Genomic DNA, 19,987 nt, shown 5'->3' with positions numbered 1-19,987 from the left:
TGTTTCTCTGCAGATGTTGCTGGATGCAACTATTTATTTCCAAATGTCCAAATTTGTTTCAGTCTTTTATTGAGTACATCAGGCAATATGTAAAGTGAACACCAGATACCAAGAGGGGCAACACAGGTGGAGAAGGTAGTCAAGAAGGCATACGGCATGCTTGCCTTCATTGGTTGGGGCATTGAGTATAAGAATTGGCAAGTCATGTTGCAGCTGTATAGAATCTTAGTTAGGCCACACTTGGGAGTATAGTGTTCAATTCTGGTCGCCACACTACCAGAAGGATGTGCAGGCTTTAGAGAGGGTGCAGAAGAGATTTACCAGGATGTTGCGTGGTGTGGAGGGCATTAGCTATGAGGAGCAGTTGAATAAACTCGGTTTGTTCTCACTGGAACAAAGGAGGTTGAGGGGCGACCTGATAGAGGTCTACAAAATTATGAGGGGCATAGACAGAGTGGATAGTCAGAGGCTTTTCCCCAGGGTAGATGGGTCAATTACTAGAGGGCATAGGTTTAAGGTGCGAAGGGCAAGGTTTAGAGGAGATGTACGAGGCAAGTTTTATACACAGAGGGTAGTGGGTGCCTGGAACTCGCTGCAGAAGGAGGTGGTGGAAGCAGGGACGATAGTGACAGTTAAGGGGCATCTTGACAAATGCATGAATAGGATGGGAATAGAGGGATACGGACCCAGGAAGTGTAATAGATTTTAGTTTAGACGGGCAGCATGGTCGGCACAGGCTTGGAGGGCCGAAGGGCCTGTTCCTGTGCTGTACTTTTCTTTGTTCTTTGTTCTTTGAATCTGATTTTTTTAAAATTCTATTTTCCCCTCAATTTATTTGTGTTTAAAATGGAAGTAGAAATGGATTTATTTTCCAAATTAATTATGAACAAAACAAACATCAGAACAACAGTAAGATCAATTAGTAGCCTATTTTTCCATTTTGAATGAGTCATGTAGGAAGGAGGATCTGAAGTGCAATATCGAGTGTTATTTTAGATAACCTGGGTGTGCTACGTGTGGGTGCTATTGTTCAAGTTGTTATATGGTGTAATGAAATCCTGTGAGAGTTTAAAAGTATGTGAGATTTCAAGATTCAGGAACAATCTCTATTTTGCTCTCAGTGTTCTCAAATGTGTTCTTACAGTGCTAGAAGATTATTCCATTTTGTAGTTCAGTATCACTGAAGTTTGAAATACTTCATGAGTTCCAGCATCACTGGTCACTACAAAAAGCCACAAAGTGAATTTTGTGAGGTGAGTAAAGTTTAGACCCCAACCATCCATACACTTACTACAGTTTTGTTGTGCTACCTGTACATAGTTTTAGTTTATAATTAGTAAAGATTACTGTTAATATCTACATTTGTCAGGTTCTAAATTTGCTGTACCTGAACACTATAAAGAATTACAAATAATCTTTAGAAGTCAATCAAAAAAATTAGCCTGACCATAATGTATTATTATAAGTATCTAATTAATATTTGCAAATCCCATAGGATGGGAATAGAGGGATACGGACCCCGGAAGGGCAGAAGATTTTAGTTTAGATGGGCAGCATGGTCGGCACAGGCTTGGAGGGCTGAAGGGCCTGTTCCTGTGCTGTACTTTTCTTTGTTCTTTGTTGTAACTTCGGTAACTTCACACAGCGGCAGAAAGTTTAAGTGATGAGAGCAGCATTCTGCTTCTTGTAGTTGCTAATGGAAGATTCTGCAGCATGTTCCATTTCTTATGTTTAAAGTACTTGTGAAGCCAAGCATTCACACAATCTCCATTATTCACTCCATGAAAGGGATATAGGAATCTTAAATGATCCAGTAAATTTACCCATTCTAAGGGATTTTTTTCAAATGGTTGTCACAGACATCACAGGAATGGTTATTATTTAAATCTCCTAACATGTCAATAATGTGCTTCATTTTAATTCCTTCTGCAAGAGTAGACAATTTCACATTACACGCCATTTGCCAGATCTTTGCCCACCCCTTTAACCTATCTATATCCCTTTGTTATGTCCTCATTATGTCCTCTTCACAACTTAATTTCCTACCTATCTTTGTGTCATCAAAAAATTTAACAACCACCCCATGAAGGCTCCTTCATCCAAGTCATTTATAAAAAATTGTAAAATGGTTGAGGCTCCAGCACTGATCCCTGTGGGACACCACTCGTTACATCCTGCCAACCAGAAAAAAAATCAATTTATGCTAACTCTGTTTCCAGTCAGCGAGCCAATCTTCTATCCCTGCCAATATGTTACCCCTTACACCATGATTTCTATTTTCTGCATATATCCTCTCCACTGAAATGCTCTTATGAGCATTAATTCAAAGGAAATTTTTTTTAAAAGTAACAGTACACAGCATATAATAGGAAATATTAAAATAATATATTTATATAAATCATGAGTTTTTTGATGAATGGATACCTTAGAATTGTGCCATTATACATATCCATATTGAAAAAGGTAGCCTGCATTTAGAAATTTAATGTTTTAACAACGTTCCACAGACAGCCGAAGAAGTAGTTTTTTAACCACTATGTACCAAGTTCCCACCAACAGCAATATAACAATGACCAGATTATTTGTTTTTGTGATACTGATTGAGTAATAAATCTTGGCCCAACCAGCAGGGAGAGATTCTCTTCAGAATAGAATTAAATATTTTAGTCCATCTGAGATGGCAACAGGGCCTCGATTTAACTTTTCACTGGAAAGACAGAGGGCAGGATTCTCCGCTGTCAAGATTTTCCGTTGCGCTGGCAGCCCAGGGATTTCTTAGCGGCGTGAGGCTGCCGACAATAGGAAACCCCATTGGCTGGCTGGCGCGACAGAGAATCCTGGGGGGTGTGCCGCACCAGAAATTTGGTGCGACAGGACAGAGAATCCCGCCCAGTATCTCCAACTGTGAGGCACTCACTCAGTATTGCGTGGGAGTGTCAGCCTTGATTATGTCCTCAAGCCTCCCTCGTAACTGAACGCATTTTCTGACCCAAGACGCAAGTGCCACCAGTGAACAATAGCGAATATCTGATGCATGTCTTTGGTTTGCCTTTTCCCTCACTGACACAGTGGCACAATGGTTAGCCCTGCTGCCACACAGCGCCAGGGACCTGCGTTCAACTCCAGCCTTGGGTGACTGACTGTGTGGAATTTGCACATTCTCCCCATGTGTGTGTGTGTGGATGGGTGGGTTTCCTCCGGGAACTCTGGTTTTTTTCTTACAGTCCAAAATGTGCAGTTTAGGTGAATTAACTATGATCAATGCGTGGGATTATGGGGTACAGTGCGGGGGACTGGGCCTAGGTAGGGTGCTTTATCAGAGAGTTGGTGCAGACTCAATGCGCCAAATAGCCTCCTTCTGCACTGTGGGGATTCTATGGACAATACACTTGTTTTAGTTTGAATGATTATTGCATTTTAAAGTGCTCTCAGCATTTTGGTAAAGATTCACCTGTTACGGAGCACTCTAGTCATACTGGCTCGCTTTACTCTCCCGAGTTTCGCTATGACGTGATTGGTCAGTGATTTTTAAAAAATCATACAATCGCGTTATCAATCATGTCTGCACCTAGAATTGGTTTGCCCTCGACTCAAAAGAGGTTGAAAAAAGGTAACGCAGAAATGTGGCATGAATTCACTGCGTGGCTGGTTTATGTGGCTGTCTTTGAGAAAGATTGTTCAACACAGTCTGCACCTACAAACCCTCCTCCGCAGCATGAGGCCCTGCCAGTGAAGTTATTGCTTTTTTATTGGATTTGTTTTATTATCACGTGCACCGAGGTACAGTGAAAAGTATTGTTCTGGGTGCAGATATACAAAAAGACTCGCATGTAAAAACATGCTACTTAGAATTGGATTGTCTCTGTCTCAACCAATTTCCCATTCGAAGAGGTAGCTCAACATATGAAAAAGTGTCATATAACAGGAAATGTTGGGAATATATCACCACAGCACCAGCCTCACCCCTTTCCTGTGCTCTCTACAGATCTGCGCTACACCCACCAGGTGAACAGAGAGCAACTCACTTTGGCACAACCCCGGCTCCTTCCCACCACGCCTTTGATGGGACCAGCAATCAGCCACCGATCCTAATTGGTGTTTGTTCATTTCTCTTCAAGTTGCCATTGGCTCCTGCGCCTGTCAATTACATTGTTCCCGGACTAGGAAATTGGTACTTAAAGTGACCCCCAGGAGTTATCTGTGTTTCCCTGTCTGGTAAAGGAAGAAATGGAAAATCGTATTATAATGTTTCGTCACTGCCAGAAAGATATTTATTGCTTTAACATCCCGGAGCAGTGTCCGATCTGTGGTCAGAGTCTGCCGGGACGGAGATTGGAAGATGCCCCGGTCAGTATTCCCAACTCGTTTGTAGATGGTCATCATGAAAAGTGCTCATTCCTCATCAAACCTACTAAAGGATCGTTTCTGAGGTAAAGAGTGCCGATAGTCAAACGGAGATATTACTGGCCATTAATTTACACATCAGAGTTAACCCCTAAATCTGCTCCTGCACAACTTCAAAACTGACTCGGGCTCGGTGATACAGTTTGAAACCGAATCATACACGCCAAATGTAATTTAATTTGTTAAAATAATAGACAACATTGTCTACAGTTAACCGCAAAGAATATGAAGGTACTCCTCCATGTCGAAAACATTGAGAAATGTGTTGTTCAACATGAGACTTGGGGCGGAGGGAGGTGTTGGGGGAATTGAAGAAGGTGAACAACCTTTCTCATCCAGTTTAGTTGCCTCATCTGTTTAGTTAGCATTGTCAGATGTTCTTTGCTGTTTGATTATATATATCTAGTGTTACCCAACACCAGAAGAAGCAGGTCCTGCATAGCCACATATAAAGTATAGATTAATACCTTTTAAAAATGAATAAATAAATAAAGCTTTGTGACCTTCAAATATTGTTTCCAGAGAGCAAAGTAGAACCAAAAGCAATTAATATTCTGTTGGAAACAGTATTTTTGAGAAATGTGCCATTAATACTGTATGTGTGATGTTCTTTGTAGTATGATAAACTATATAACAACCAGTTACATCAGAGACTGAGGTATGGCAGATTGGATCTGGTGGTTGCACTGGGGGACAAGTAGAAATTGACCCAAAATGGTAACAAATCAGATTTCCCATTGTCCTTATGTTCCAACTCTGGCTCAGCAAATGAGGGTTGAACCTGTTGAAAGGAGTTCTGATTTAATGTTTCAGGAGAAGGTTAATGACACACACCACCTTCTGCATTAGTAGGAGCAGCACATAATTCTTGGCAAATACCAAAGACTTATAGAAAATAGCCAACCCCATTGTTCCCAAAATGGCTTTTTGGTTACATGTCAGAAACTTCTGGTGTTCACTAATTATTCAAATCTTGCATCAGAGTCAGAAAGTTGTGGATTCAAGTTGTACTTGAGACTTGAGCAGTAATCTAGGCTGATGCTTTGGTACTGACTGAGTGTTGCAAAGATAGTGGTGTCACCTTTTGGATTCAACGGAGGAGGCCTTTTAAGCCACCTGAGGTGGATGTTAAAGATCAAAAAGCAGCCTGAAGAAGTTCTTCCAGTGTCTTAGTGTGGTGAACCACTGTGTACACCTGTATTAGGGGATGTAAGGTAGGACCTGTACTACAGGTTCGCCAGTAACTGCTGCCGGCTGGCTCCCCCCACTAGGAGCTGTATAAATATGCGTGTCCTCCATTGATCTGCCATTTCGCCAGCTGCAGTAGGAGGCCACACATCTGACTGCAATAAAGCCACAGTTGTACCCAATCTGAGTCTTTGTGCAATTGATCATGCATCACTTAGTCAAGATTTACTCAACCAAAACCTTGAGAAAAAGTTCCTAGGCCATTTATTTTGTTGCTATATGTGGGATCTTGCTCTGTGCAAATTGGATGCTATGTTTCCTGCATTACAACAATGACATTTCATGAAGGATTTAATTATTTATAAAACGTGTTGGGATGTTCTGAGATCGTTGGTGGCACCATTAGAGACTTTTTAGATGACACCTGGGTGACAGAACTTTGGATTATTAATTGGCAAAGCAGACGAGTGCCAACAGTTCATGAATTAGAACCATTTTTCACAAGTACAGCACTTGTCTGTTTTACAGGATTTGGGTGGCTTTATTTCAATGTTTTGTCGTAGCAGGTGGAATGTAAATTTACACACATTGAAAATTTCACTCCGGTGAGAGTAACAGTAATAGGATTGAAATGAAAGTAGGACTTTTGTAATAAAAGAGCATTATTGTGCACAATGAAGTTTAATTTTCAATTATATATAATTTTCTTCCTTCCTTGTTTAAATTCTGTTCTTTATTTCCCAACATACCGAGTTCAGAATTTCTTTTCAACTTTCTTTTGATTTATTTTTCTGCATTTATTTCCTAAAAGGAGGTGCAGGAGCACGAGGGATCCAGAGGTGGTATATGTACTCAAATTGTTCAATAGGCAGGTTGTGAAAGTGGTTAATACAGCATATGGCTGTATGGGGGGGGGGGGGGGGGGGGGGGGGTGAGGAGTGGGACAGCTCAGTTGCTTTTGCAGAGAATCAACATATACACAACAGTTGAAGGCCTCCTGTGCAGTAAACATTCTAAGATTCTTTTCTTTTCTATCATCTTTCTTTCCAACTTGTGTGTTTGTGTGTATGTGGAGAGGAGTGGGACAGCTGAGTTGCTTTTGCAGAGAGTCAGAGGCTGAAGGCCTCATGGGCAGTAAACATAGAATCTCCAGTGCAGATGGAGGCCATTCAGCCCATCGAGTCTACACCAGCCCTTGGAAAGAGCACCCTACACCCTATCCCCGTAACCCCACTTAACCTTTTTGGACACAAAGGGCAATTTAACATGGCCAATCCACCTAACCTGCACACCTTTGGACTGTGGGAGGAAACCGGAGCACCCGGAGGAAACCCACGCAGACACGGGGAGAACGTGCAGACTCCACACAGACAGTGACCCAAGCCGTCAATCGAACCTGGGACCCTGTAGCTGTGGAGAAACTGTGCTAACCACTGCGCTACCGTGCTGCCTAAGATCCTTTTTTTTTTTATCTTTTTATATTTACTTTCTTTCCAACTTACTTATATTTTGTAATAACCTTTTTTCTATTACTTTTCATTATTTACTATGATTCTTTTTTTTGTATGTTCCCCTATTTATTTCTTTTTTTTTTACCAGCAGTTATTATGTTATCCAATTAAGGTGTAAGAAATAGTGTTCTGAAGGACAGTAGTTTAACATCTATTTACACTTTGTTTTCTAGAGACTATGATGGCAGATCCGATCTTCATGTTGGAATTTCAAATACCAGTGGTGAGTTTAAAATAAAATCACATTACCTCTTAATAAACAAAAACACTGTAATTTAGGCACAAAATGACATTTGCTCCAAAAAACGATTTTCTAAGTTTTAAGATAAAAGCAAATTACTGTGGATGCTGGAATCTGAAACCAAAACAGAAAATACAGGATGATCTCAGCAGGTCTGACAGCATCTGTGGAGAGAGAACGGAGCTAACGTTTCGAGTCTGGGTGACTCTTTGGTCAAAGCTTTGACAAAGTAATCCAGACTCAACGGCAGCTCCCTCTCCTCAGATGCTGTCAGACCTACTGAGATTGTCCAGTATTTTCTGTTTTTGCCTAAGTTAAAAAAAATAGTTAGGGCAAACAAGAGTAATGTTCTATTTTCCGATTTTAGTTTTTTTTATTCATAGGATGATTGGGAGTTTGGTATGAAATTTATAATTCTGATTGACATTGATAATTGTCCTAATTACTGCCCCTTCTTCCACCCATACTGTTCTTCTCAGGCAGAAGGACGCAACCTATGGCACTAATACTGCACTATTAGTGACCAGGTAATGTGCTTGTGACTTTCCCATGAAGGGACAGTCTGGGACCATTAGAATGAAACCATTCCTTTAGGGGAAATCGTTCCTACTCAGACTCGTTTCTACTCAGACTTTTTTTTAAACTAAAAGTCTAACTTAAAAGTTACAGATTTAATATACAGTCACATATGCTGCATGCAGTGACCATTTTAATTCACACCGTTCTTTTTTTTTGCAGGCGTTGTATACAATTACATTGAAACTGGCATCCAAAGAGCTGACTGTGGTTGGGAGGAATGTATTTGTGTTCCACTGGTACAACCAGACATGTACAGTTTAATGAACCAGTGGGATCTTTATTTGGAACAGTTCTCCACAGCTGAGTTATGGTTACCAAACAGGTATGAACCATAGCACAGGTCATTTGGACCATCAAGATTGTGTTGATGATTTTGCCCTGTGAAACTATTGATCTGACAGTCTCTGGCTCACTTCCCAAACCTTTTTTAATCTTATTTTTGAAATACGTAAACTAATTTCCTTTTAAAATAACTGAATAATTCTGTTTCGGTGATTTTTGCGGCAGATAATTCCACATTCTAACTACCCTCAATGATAATTCATTGATAATACATTCAATGCAGATGATGCACCAGTACACTGAGCCTAGCTCTGAAACCTCATTGCACCTTTCACATTACACGGACGATTGCCCTGAAGCCATTGCATGCAAGTGCTCCAATTGTAGCTGTGTTTTTCTATGGCAGACTTGGATTTTATTATTTATATGATTATCATTTTTTTTAGTTAGCAAAGTTGTATTCCTTAGTAAAATCTTAGAAGGTAACTCTTTGTTGTATATTCCTCTTTTTCTTTAAGTCCCCATTTCCTTCCATTTTGACCAGTGAGTAACTGCATCAATTGGTGGTGTACTGAAACATGGTGAGCTGAGAAGATATAGGTTGATTTACTGGCCTCTGATGCATTAGTTGTTTAATTCTGCCAGCCCTTGCTGGAATTGAGCCTGTATGGGTGCTGGGTGAAGTCAGGCTGGACTTGGTTGTGAGGGTTGGCCCTTCGTGCTTGTAGTGAAGAGCCATTTGGAGATATTTGCATCCCTGAAACTCCACTCTGGCTCGAGGCAACAGCTTCATGAGAACAGATTGAGGGGAAAAAAAAATCAAATAACATTCTGGAGTATCACTGCTGCAGAATTCTCATTCCTATTACACAGCTGAACAAAAACAATGAAACAAATATCTGGAAACCTTTCTTTGTTTTTCAAAAGAAAATCAAATGTCAGGTTGCTGCTACACACATAATAAATAACTAATTGGAGCAAATTCCAATCCTTAAGATCAGCTTTTTTTTTTTTGCTTTCATTATTCCTCAAGATGTTGCATATAGATACTTAAGTTGGGAGAGAGACTTGTATTATAAAACAAATACATGGTTATCATTGCCACCCCACAGCGCCAGGGACTCAGGTTCAATTCCGACCTCGAGTGACTGTCTGTTTGGAGTTTGCACTTTCTCCCCGTGTCTGTGTGGGTTTCCTCCAGGTGATCCGGTTTCCTCCTATAGTCCAAAGATGTGCCGATTAGGTGGATTGACCATATTAAATTGCCCCGAAGTGTCCAAAGGTCGGGTGGGGTTATAGTGATAGGGTGGGGGATTGGGCCTAGGTATGGTGGTCTTTCGAAGGGCCTGTGCAGACTCCAAGGACCTGCTTCACTGTAGGGACTCTATGAATTATCATCCAACTCCTTCGTTAACCTACAAGTCTCACAAGATACAACTACAATGGGGGATTAGGTTTCCTTCCTGATGTCCTTGCCTGTTACCTAATCCAGCTGTTCACAACTACTATTTAATAACCACGACAATCACAATAATGTTTTCTAAATATGATTATTGGTGTGTATAATTATAGGTACAATGAATATGAGCACAACTGCTACTCCTATGCACTGACCTTCATCAACCGTGTGTTGGCGGCACAAAGTAAACGACAAATGAGTAGGACTGAATTTACCGAGAGGTTTGTGGTTCCACGGACAAAAAGAGCCTCCAGATATATCACGCTCTACCGAGACTTAAGCAGAAGCTATTTTTATATCGCGGATGGCTTACAATCAGAAGATATCAGTAGTCAATTTTAAAAGTATAGCCTTAATTATATTAATTCTATCACACCGGAAACAATATTTCTACTGAATCACAGAAGAAACTTCTTTGTGGAAAAGATGAATAAAGCTACCATCAGATTAACAGCATTACATTTTCTACTATTGTCTATTGGAAATAAAAGTGCGGATCTGTGACTGTTTTTAACAATCTCTAATATCTCTTGTTTTAACCATGAAACTGTGATATAAATAAATGATAACCTGTAAATTTAACATAATGACCACATGGTATTCACTGGAGTATCCAATACAAGTTGGGCTGGTTTAGCTCACCAGGCTAAATGGCTGGCTTTTAAAGCAGACCAAGCAGGCCAGCAGCACGGTTCGATTCCCGTACCAGCCTCCCTGGACAGGTGCCGGAATGTGGCGACTAGGGGCTTTTCACAGTAACTTCATTGAAGCCTACTCGTGACAATAAGTGATTTTCATTTCATTTTCAAGTAAAACTTAAACCGCATTAGATTACGCCCAGAGGTTAGAATGTATATTCATTATTGTCTTCATGTTCCCCCTGTAGGGGCTGGTTTAGCTCACTGGGCTAAATCGCTGGCTTTTAAAGCAGACCAAGCAGGCCAGCAGCACAGTTCGATTCCCATACCAGCCTCCCCGGACAGGCGCCGGAATGTGGCGACTAGGGGCTTTTCACAGTAACTTAATTGAAGCCTACTTGTGACAATAAGCGATTTTCATTTCATTTCATTTTCATGTTCCTACTTTACTGTTCTTTGAAAAGACCAATCAATGACAACAAGGCGCATTCATCAATCTGGGGAGATTGAGAGTTGGAGAATTCTCTGGTCATTTATCTGGAGTTATCTGGCCTTCATAATGTACTCTCACCCTGGGCTTGCATAAGGGCAAAATAAACGAGCTAGACCTCCTGCTCCTGATGAATATGCAGTGACCTTTGCGAGAAAGTGAATATATCTGGAGCTGAAAAATCTGTGCCTAGTTTCCTTTCCAAGTAGGTCAATAAATGTAATTATTTACTGTACTAAAATAAGCCAATCTTGAATTTTATTTGTCACAATTATTATGCCAGCATAATACTGCCATTTCACACAGTGATCATGTTTTAGTGAGATTGTCACCATGTTACATTATGTGGCAATAGCTGGTATCTCGCGAGAAGCTAAATTAGGAATAGCCAAGCTCATTTCAATTAATTCCTTTCCACGCAGCAGAAAGAGACAACAACTGAATTTACATCCCTGATTCCAGAGGTGAAAATCAGTCCTGGAATGTTCTGGACTGTCTCATTATAGTATCAGCCAGAAAACCCATTAACCACTAAAGGAAACCACCGTGATAATAAATGAGATTGTCCCTCCAGAATAAAGTTGAATTATTTATGGCATTAACCAGCAGGCTTTAAATGGTGACAAATTGCATTACCGCATGATAAATCTGCTGTAATGGAAATTTAAAAATTAGACCATCTATACTTCAAGAAATGTAAAAATCACACTTAATGTTAATGTACAGTGAAAAATAATGTAAAATTTACATGAAATAAGCAAACTGACAAGGCAATGTCACAAGGTTTTGAAGAGAACTATAACTTCCAACAGCGTACACGTGAAGAAATGCAAAGGGCAAATGTTGTAATTTCAGGGTACTCCTGTGGTGACAACATAAAGTAGAAGAAGCCACTGTTAGCTGTGGGCAGGATTCTCCGGTCTCTTCTGTGGCTGGACCCCTTGCTGGCGAGAACGGAAAATTTGGCGTGCCTGCCAAAACTTTGTTCACTGTCAGTGGAAAATTCCAGCTGTGAAGGATGACGGACGACTCCTGCTGTGTTGCTGTGTAGGCAGAGGTGGATTTGTGGGTCCCCCTTGCTCACTTTCGTTTGTTGTTCCCCCTCCCATGATATCATGCCCCTCCCAACTCTGACCATCCTCGTCCCACAGAAAGCAAAGGCGCAAGCCACATGAATACAAATTGATCACCGCTTTAGTGCAAGTCTGCAACTCTGGCTAACTCATTTTCACATACTCTCCTCCCCCGATCTCCCCCACCCCCCCCATCCCCTCACACTGTCCCATTCTCACTAACCTCGCTTGCCTGAGGTCTTCAAGGCAGCTTCCTGCCTTAGTTTTCATCTCCTCATTCCAGTAAGGCTAGATTCAGTGCCTTGCACCTCACTATTGCTGGCTGGCCGGCCCTAAGCCTTGGCTGGATTCAGTCGCCCCCTCGCCGTCTTCCCTCATTGCTTGATGGCTGCTGACCGGCTGGCTCACCTTCGCTCGTGACTTTCGCCTGGCGCCTTTCAGTTGCTGGCCTGCCCTCCTCAGCCCTGGGTGTTGAGTCACCCTTATCCTAATCCCTTTGCTGCTCGCCGGCTGCTGACCCCGACCGGCTGGAACACCATCTCATGGCTTCCGCCTGACCCTGGCGTCTCACCTCACTGTTGCTGGCTGGCCTGCCCTCCTCAGCCCTGGGTTGAGAATCCTGCCGGCTGTATATTTTTTTTCAAACATAAAACACAGGATCTTCTGCCTCTGCCACTCCCTCATCACCTAGTCACCTCTCGTTCGTCGCATGTGTCTCAATGTTTGGACCAGTCTGGTTTTCCACTCTAAGGGGAGTCTGATATCTCTCTGCATTGCCTTCTAATAGGCTCATTTGTATTTGTTGCACCTATCAGCAAATACAGAGTTATCAGAGTCTGTTTAGTACCCACAAACACCAGCGAGCATCGGGCTCTCCAATTGATGGGGCCCAGGACAGTGTCTTTCATTGTTAATCCACCTCTGTAGGGGTAATTAACATTGGGGCCAAGTGAAGGGAGTCCTAAAGAATGGAGCCTCAGAGGTGGTGGCAAAACATAGAACCATAGAATGGTTACAGAAGCAGGGAATTGTTATGGTGCAGAAAGAGGCCATTTGGCCCATCGTATCTGCACCGTCTCTTCACACGAGCATTATGATGCCATTTCCAGTCTTTTCCCCATACCCCTGAACAAAAAACAATCATCCAATGCCCTCTTGAATGCCTCAATTGAACCTGACTCCACCACATTTCCAGAATGCATTCCAGACCCAAACCACTCATTGTGTGAAAAAGATTTTTCTCACAATACATTTGCTCTTTTGTAAATTACTTTAAAATCTCTACCCTCTGTTCTTGATCCTTTTATGAGCGGGAACAATTTCTCCCTATTTGATTTGTCCAGCCCCTTCATGTTTTTGAACATATCCATCAAATCTCTTCCCCACCTTCTCTCAAGGAGAACAGATCCAACATCTCCAATCTATCCTCATAACTGAAGTTGCTCAACTCTGGAACCATTCTTGTAAACCTCTTCTGCACTCTCTCCAATATGTTTACATCCTTTCTAAAGCATGGTGTCTAGAACAATACTGAAACGGAGGCCTAACTAGTGTTTTATAGAAGTTCAAGATAACCTCCTTGCTCTTGTACTCATTGTGTGAGATTCTCTGTTGCCTGACGCTGATATCGTGATCAGGGATCTGGTGGAGAATCCCTTTTGATGGCAAAATCGGCGCCTGTTTCCGGATGCTCTGCCCCCTCTAAAGCGGCATAATCAGGGCGTACGCCACATGCTGTTGGGACCGCCTCAGGACATCACCTGAAGGCCCTCCCCTGATGCTCCGTTCCCAATGGGCCGATGGGTGTGCTCTAAGTTACCGCCAACCTGGCGTGGCGGCTGTGGACCGTGTCCAGCACCGCCAGTCAGGGGGACAGGTGGGGTGTGGTCTGTGGGTGGCGAGAGGAGGTATGGGGGCGGCGGGGGGTACTATCTGGCAGGTCAGGTACACGCGCGGCTGGCACCATATTGTACGGCACGACCGTTGCAGGTCAACGTCGTGCGCATGCGCGGCCACAGACCTGGCCATTCTCTGGCCTTTTTTGGAGCCAGGAGTTTTACCCAGCGCTGTTTCCAACCACTCACTGGTACCGGAATCGGTGAGGGTTCGGTGCTGATTTTGGCGTCGTAAAACACCATTTTCCCAAGGCGTCGTCGGCACTTAGTCGCAAAATTGGAGAATCCAGACCAATGCCTCTATTAATAAGGCCTCTATTACTATATGCTTTATTATTTTTTTTAATTTGGAGTACTCAATTCATTTCTTCCAATTAAGGGGCAATTTAACGTAGCCAATCCACCTAGCCTGCACATCTTTGGGTTGTGGGGGCAAAAGCCACGCAAACACGGGGAGAATGTGCAAACTCCACACGGACAGTGGCCCAGAATCGGGATCGAACCTGGGACCTCGGCGCCGGGAGGCCACTGTGCTGCCCTACTATATGCTTTATTAATTGCTCTCTCCACCTGTCCTGCCACCTTTAATGACTTATACATTTCCCTTAATAATTTTGCCCCCTATTTTATATTGTCTCTCCATGTTCTTCTTCCTAAAATGCACCATTTCTCCTCATTGAACATCATTTGCTACTTCTCTGCCCACTCCATAAACTGGCCTATGTCCTTTTGAGGTTCTGCACTGTCCTCCTCACAGTTTACAATACATCTAAGTTTTGTGTCTTCCCCAAACTTTGAAATTGTACCCCGCACGCCACGATCTAGATCAGGAAATGGTAAGGTCCCAATATGGGCCCCATGAGGAACACCACTACAAACTTTCATAGAGCCTGAAAATTATCCATTAATCCTTACTCCCTGCTTCCCATTATTCAGCAAATTTTGTATCAACATTACTACTGTCCCTTTTATTCTATGAAGCCTGTCATGTGACACTATCAAATGCCTTCTGAAAATCTATGTACACCACCAGCATTACCCTCATTGACCCTTTATGTTACAGCACAGAAGGATTCCACGTCAGCTCCCTGCAACAGCAAATCAGCCAGTCCCATTCCTCCACCCTTTCCCTGTAACCTTTTTATCTTTAGGTTTAAAACAACAATTGAAAGCCTGCCCAACCAAAATAAATGGAAGCAATTTTATTTTTTGGGTGTCGTTGTTCCACTGAAGTCTTCCAGAAACGTAAATAAATATGCATCGTGCTAAAGGATTCTCCTCCATGAGATTTGAAATGTATATTTCCTGGTGGTGTCATTAATATGTTTTAAGCGATGGCAGAGTGCAGTAAATTCTATGATTCTATGATTATGGGGGTTAGTCACTATAGTACAATTGGTAAAATATTTTGAAGTAATTCTTCAAAGAAAACACTGCTGTTAATTTAACTGATAGAACTGCTGTTTGTCATATTTTTTGCATTTGTTTTGAACAAAAGATAAATTTTTAATGCCATGTATTATAAACTGCATTACAAAGATAATCAGATAGGAGAACCGAGTGAACGGGAGATGGAATTTGTTTCATTTTTATGATGGATCATCCTAATTCTAGTCTAATTTCATAGAAAGTGTACTGAAAAGCTATCTAAAGCCACATGTTCTTTTACTGGGCAGGTTAAATTATAAAATCAGCTGGAACAGTTGTTTTAAGTAAGAATCTATGCCCATTTTCTAATGGCTCTGTAAATTTTTAATAGACGTAAAATCTGAATTTGACCTGCATCAGTCACAAGACCTACCCATTGACACAGCTGAATACGGACGGATCAGTTTTCAAAAAGTTTCCATTAACCGTTCATGCAAACAGAATAAACTGGTGTAATTGTGACTACGTGACAATGTGGAACGAAGGGATTAGTCATGAAAAATAAATGTGTGTTTTATAAATGCTGCAAGTGTGAGTATAAGTTATCAGTGGCAGTTATAATGTGATACACTGCCTATGCCATCTATGACGTATTAAACTTCTAACTCTTAGTATCAGAGTGCAGTTGAGAGTTGGTGATCTGTGCAAGTCTGCTCAGGCTTGGTTTACTCACCAGTTTCACAGTGCTTAATTTGAACTGACTTTAATCATTTTTTTTCTGAAAACAAAAGTTAATTTTTGTTTTCACAGAATTTAAAGACAGATGACGTATACCGGCATTTAAAGTGGCAAAGAAGACTCCAAAAGTCAAGAATTAAATCATAGTAAAAGTAATCTTTTCAAATTTATTGACTTCAGCTGTTCTTCTAGCCACTTGGTCCCCACATGAACCTACTTTATCAATACTTTGAAATATGTCACAACTCTTCTTGATCAGTGCGTTCTCGGGAAGAAATCCAACGGCTTACAATCAGCTCCTACAACACAGAAATAAACATAAGTAGCTGAAGTAATGGATGCGCTGTAAATTAAACAAAGGCAAACATTCATTGATAATTTCACTAAAACACAATCCTTCCACCTGAACGTTAATTTTCTTCATACATTCTGGTGATGTCATTTCCTCATCAGTCATATCTGACGGTTTAATTAAATAGCATAACAGAAGCTCCTGGAACAAAAAGACATAGCAAAAATGTTAGGTGTCAATATCAAAACAAGCAAGATGGTACTTTAATCAGATGCAAATGTCAGCCGAACCATTTGCTCCCCTGTCTCCTTCAGATTTAAAATAAAAATTGTTCTTGGCGTCGCTGGCTGGGCCAGCATTTCTTGCCCATCCCTAATTGCCCTTGAACTGAGTGAGTGGCTTGCCCGGCCATTGCAGTGAGGGGCATTGCTTTGTGGATCTGGAGTCACATGTAGGTCAGACGAGGTAAGAACAGCAGATTTCCTTCCCTGAAGGACATGAGTGAACCAATCAGCGATGGTTTCATGGTCACCATTAGACTTTTCATTCCAGATTTTTTATTGAATTAAAATTCCACCATCTGCCGTGGTAGGGATTTGAACCCAGAACCCCAGAGCATTAGCTTGGGTCTTTGAATTACTGGTCCGGGGACTTCCGATGTGGACCATGGAGTGGTCACATATGAGGCAGCTCCTGCCCAAGGTTACAGAAAAGAGCTCTTTTTAATCAATATGGGGTGGAATTTTGATGAAAAGATGTAGGTGAATGTTGGAGGAGTGCTTTCCCCCCAGGAATGGTATGTCTCTTGGTTACCAGACCCGGCAGAAACAGTGAAAGATTTGGCTGGAGCTGCAGCAAAGACAAAAGCCTCTTCCAGCATGCAGGCGGGGGAAGGGCGAGCTTAAAGGCTTCAAGCTGACTTGAGGGCCTTTATTAAAGCTGAATTCTAGCAGCAGAGGGAACAACTGCGAAAAGATCACGCAAAGGCCATTGAAGAAGCGGTGACGAGACTTCCGGTTGCAGCCAAGGAGGAGTATTTGGTAGCTCTCGTCTGGAACGGATTCTCGCACCTTTTTTCAGGAGTTTTCACGGACTTTTTGGGACAGATTGGTGAAGTGAACACTGCCAAATGGATTCCCTCTCTGGTGTATCGATTGCTCGACCAGGAGTGGCCGGGGAAAGTGATTAAGGCGATGGAGAAAAAGCTATCCGACCATGAGGACGAGTTGGTTGTATTGGCCCTTAAGATGGAGGCACAGGATGACTTCCACAAGAAGTGACAGTAGAGGCTGGAGGACCTAGAAAACAGGTCCAGGAGACAGAACTTGAGAATTGTGGGCCTTCCCGAAGGTGTGGAGGCGTTGGATGTGGGAGCATGTGTGTCCATCTACCAGAATCTGGGTACAATGTTGGGTGCGTGTAAACGCTGTGGTGGTGGCTGGAGGGTGCTGTGTTTTCAGCAAAGTTGAAATGCGGAGGGGGAAGAGGGCCCTGTACTTAGTGCGATTTTTTGGGACGTTGGAGCCTTGGTTCAACAAGTGTCTCCTCACGGGGCAATGTTAGTGTCTTCTGTTTATTTTTCATTTCATTTTACTATTTACTCACTGGGGCTGGAGAGGTAATTTAATTGGTTTATTCATGTGAGGAGAGGGAACAATGAGGCGACAGTCTGATCGGCGGCAGGGGCTGGAGATACCAGGGTCAGCAGACTCTCGGGAGCTAGTGGGGGGTGAGCAAGTGCTCAGCTGGTGCTTGGTGGGGGGTTTTGGGTCGTGGGGCTGTTGGAGGGGTGGGGGAGGATGCTGCTTTGCTGACAGAGGAGGTATCAATTTCGGGATACCAATTGAGGGTCGGGGGCTCCCTGTGGGGGCGCTCGAGGAAGCGAAGGCTGCAGGCTCGAGGTTGGCCAAAAAGGGCAATGGCTAGTCAGCGCGGGGGGGTTAGCGCGCGCGCCCCCCCAGGCTGATTACGTGGAATGTGAGGGGTTTGAATGGGGTCAAAGGAGCGCGCGTGTCCGCGCATCTAAAGGGGTTAAGGGCAGATGTAGCAATGCTTCAGGAGACACATTTAAAGCTCGCAGATCACACGGCATTGAGAAAGGGACGGGAAGACTAGGTGTTCCACAATGGGTCAAATGACCTCTTCCTGTGCTAAACCTCTATGATTCTCTGCTAATTGTGCTGCGGGCATTACAAATGCCATCTGCTATTTTGTGGATGCCAAATATTTTTCAACAAAGTAAATATCTACTCTGAAAATCTACGATCCACACAGAGTGACAGTCGGAACCCTGGGGGCAGATCAGGAATTTTCTGCATTGTCTCAGAATAGCTGAATACAGAGGAGGATTCACCTGGGGAAGGAGCATGCGCTCCGAAAGCTAGTGTTTGAAACAAACCAGTTGGACTTTAACCTAGTGTTGTAAGACTTCTTACAGAGGAGGAGGAATGAGTATTAACGTCATCCAATTTGAATTTCTGGCTGTGTGCCCAATGAGAAACTTTACCTTAGAGACATTCGAAGTGGTTCGGTTTAACCCAGCAAGTGATCTCCAAGTAAAGGGCCTACGCGGTGAACCCTGACAAGTGTCATCAACCATTTCAATCACCACTGAGTAACTGCAGGCAGAAAAAAAAAGTCACTGGAACTTTTGGAATTTAAGTAGTACAAGACGCTAATACAATTATTATCTGAACTTTGCTGCTCATACCTTGCATGATAAAATGGAGGTCCTTTTCGATATAGTACTGAAATACAAAGCAAAATCAAGTGTCACTTAAAATCTTGCATATAAAAGCAGAGCATTCTAATTTTGGATTGGATCAGCCAAGGAAATACTGTCAAAGTACATAAGGCTCATCTAGAGTTACATGAATCTCTATATAAAACGCACTGAACTACCCAACACGGCAACTGTTGGCCTTGCCTGGAGTAAGTCAGTGAACTATTACCAGGGAAGGATTTCCCCCCCCCCCCCTTCCTGTTAAGTTCATATTCTTTTAAAATATAGTTGAAGCACCTGTACTACTTTTTCTGTTCCATCTGGATAGCTTTCTGGAGTGATTTATCACAACTTATGCAAATATATATCCCGTGGCACCGCAGTCATGTGCCGAGTAGCAATCTATCTATCAGACCACCAGCCACCAGGAAGAGTTGAAATAAATACACTTGATGAAGCTCTAACATGTTGAGTTTAAAGTGTGACTGTTTCTAACATTTGGGAACCAGAAGACATAACACGATGAAAATGAAATGAAATGAAAATCGTTTATTGTCATGAGTAGGCTTCAATGAAGTTACTGTGAAAAGCCCCTAGTCACCATATTCCGGCACCTGTCCGTGCAAGAGGCGGTGTCTAGTAGTAACATGCCAAACAGTTTAAACAAATTTAATGCAGAATTAGATAAAGAATCAATCCAAATTAGCCCAGAGAGAGAAAAACCGAGATCTTTCCTGAAAAATTTGAAAGAAAGGAGTACCCAAGGAAAGGCACTTTGAAACCGAGCTCCGTGGAGTTTGCATGTTCTCCCCTTTTAAAAATAAATTTAGAGTATCCAATTATTATTTTTTTTCTATTTAAGGGGCAATTTAGCACAGCCAATCTTCCTAACCCGCACATCTTTGGGCTGTGGGGGTGAAACCCATACATACACACCACTGTGCCACCCCCACGTTCTCCCCATTTCTGCGTGGGTTTCCTCCGGGTGCTCCGGTTTGTTCCCATAGTCCAAAGATGTGCAGGTTAGGTGGATTGGCCATGATCAGTGTGTGGGGTTATGGGGATAGGGCAGGGAAGTGGGCCTGGGTAGGGTGCTCTTTCAGAGGG

The 19,987-nt window shown here is 42.5% G+C and overlaps 2 protein-coding genes across 7 annotated transcripts in view; one reads left to right on the top strand and one right to left on the bottom strand.

Annotated features, from left to right (window-relative positions):
- Nucleotides 1-1,147: 1,147 nt before the first annotated feature.
- Nucleotides 1,148-10,246, top strand: LOC119973969 (MKRN2 opposite strand protein-like). 2 transcript variants are annotated; one of them, XM_038812682.1, is made up of 5 exons: nucleotides 1,148-1,253; nucleotides 3,986-4,347; nucleotides 7,277-7,326; nucleotides 8,083-8,245; nucleotides 9,778-10,246. In XM_038812682.1, the coding sequence occupies exons 2-5, from the start codon at nucleotides 4,340-4,342 to the stop codon at nucleotides 10,004-10,006; spliced, it is 450 nt and encodes a 149-aa protein (XP_038668610.1). In that variant the 5' UTR covers nucleotides 1,148-1,253; nucleotides 3,986-4,339; the 3' UTR covers nucleotides 10,007-10,246. The 2 variants fall into 2 exon arrangements, with proteins under 2 accessions (XP_038668610.1, XP_038668609.1); XM_038812681.1 differs by having other exon boundaries at nucleotides 1,150-1,253; nucleotides 3,986-4,430.
- Nucleotides 10,247-16,002: 5,756 nt separating this feature from the next.
- tsen2 (TSEN2 tRNA splicing endonuclease subunit) overlaps nucleotides 16,003-19,987 on the bottom strand; it is a 38,281-nt gene continuing 34,296 nt past the window's right edge. For 4 of the 5 annotated variants that reach the window (XM_038812674.1, XM_038812673.1, XM_038812671.1 and 1 more), the window contains exons 9-11: nucleotides 18,869-18,905; nucleotides 18,665-18,776; nucleotides 16,003-16,359 (exon numbers count right to left, since the gene is read on the bottom strand). In XM_038812674.1, the coding sequence (XP_038668602.1) occupies nucleotides 16,159-16,359; nucleotides 18,665-18,776; nucleotides 18,869-18,905 (350 nt within the window). In that variant the 3' untranslated portion in view covers nucleotides 16,003-16,158. The remainder of the gene's footprint in view (nucleotides 16,360-18,664; nucleotides 18,777-18,868; nucleotides 18,906-19,987) is intronic. The other variant, XM_038812672.1, reaches the window with a different exon arrangement.

This window comes from Scyliorhinus canicula, chromosome 11 (assembly GCF_902713615.1).
Source record: "Scyliorhinus canicula chromosome 11, sScyCan1.1, whole genome shotgun sequence".
In the NCBI taxonomy this organism is placed as follows: Eukaryota; Metazoa; Chordata; class Chondrichthyes; order Carcharhiniformes; family Scyliorhinidae; genus Scyliorhinus; species Scyliorhinus canicula.
Note: the sequence above shows the minus strand (reverse complement) of the source record. Positions and strands in the feature narration are given on the sequence as shown.

Coding starts and splice junctions, on each gene's coding strand:
- LOC119973969 (XM_038812681.1), top strand. CDS start 4,228: ATGGAAAATCGTATTATAATGTTTCGTCACTGCCAGAAAGATATTTAT. Junction 4,431..7,276: donor ACTAAAGGATCGTTTCTGAG/GTAAAGAGTGCC, acceptor TTTGTTTTCTAG/AGACTATGATGGCAGATCCG. Junction 7,327..8,082: donor TGGAATTTCAAATACCAGTG/GTGAGTTTAAAA, acceptor TTTTTTTTGCAG/GCGTTGTATACAATTACATT.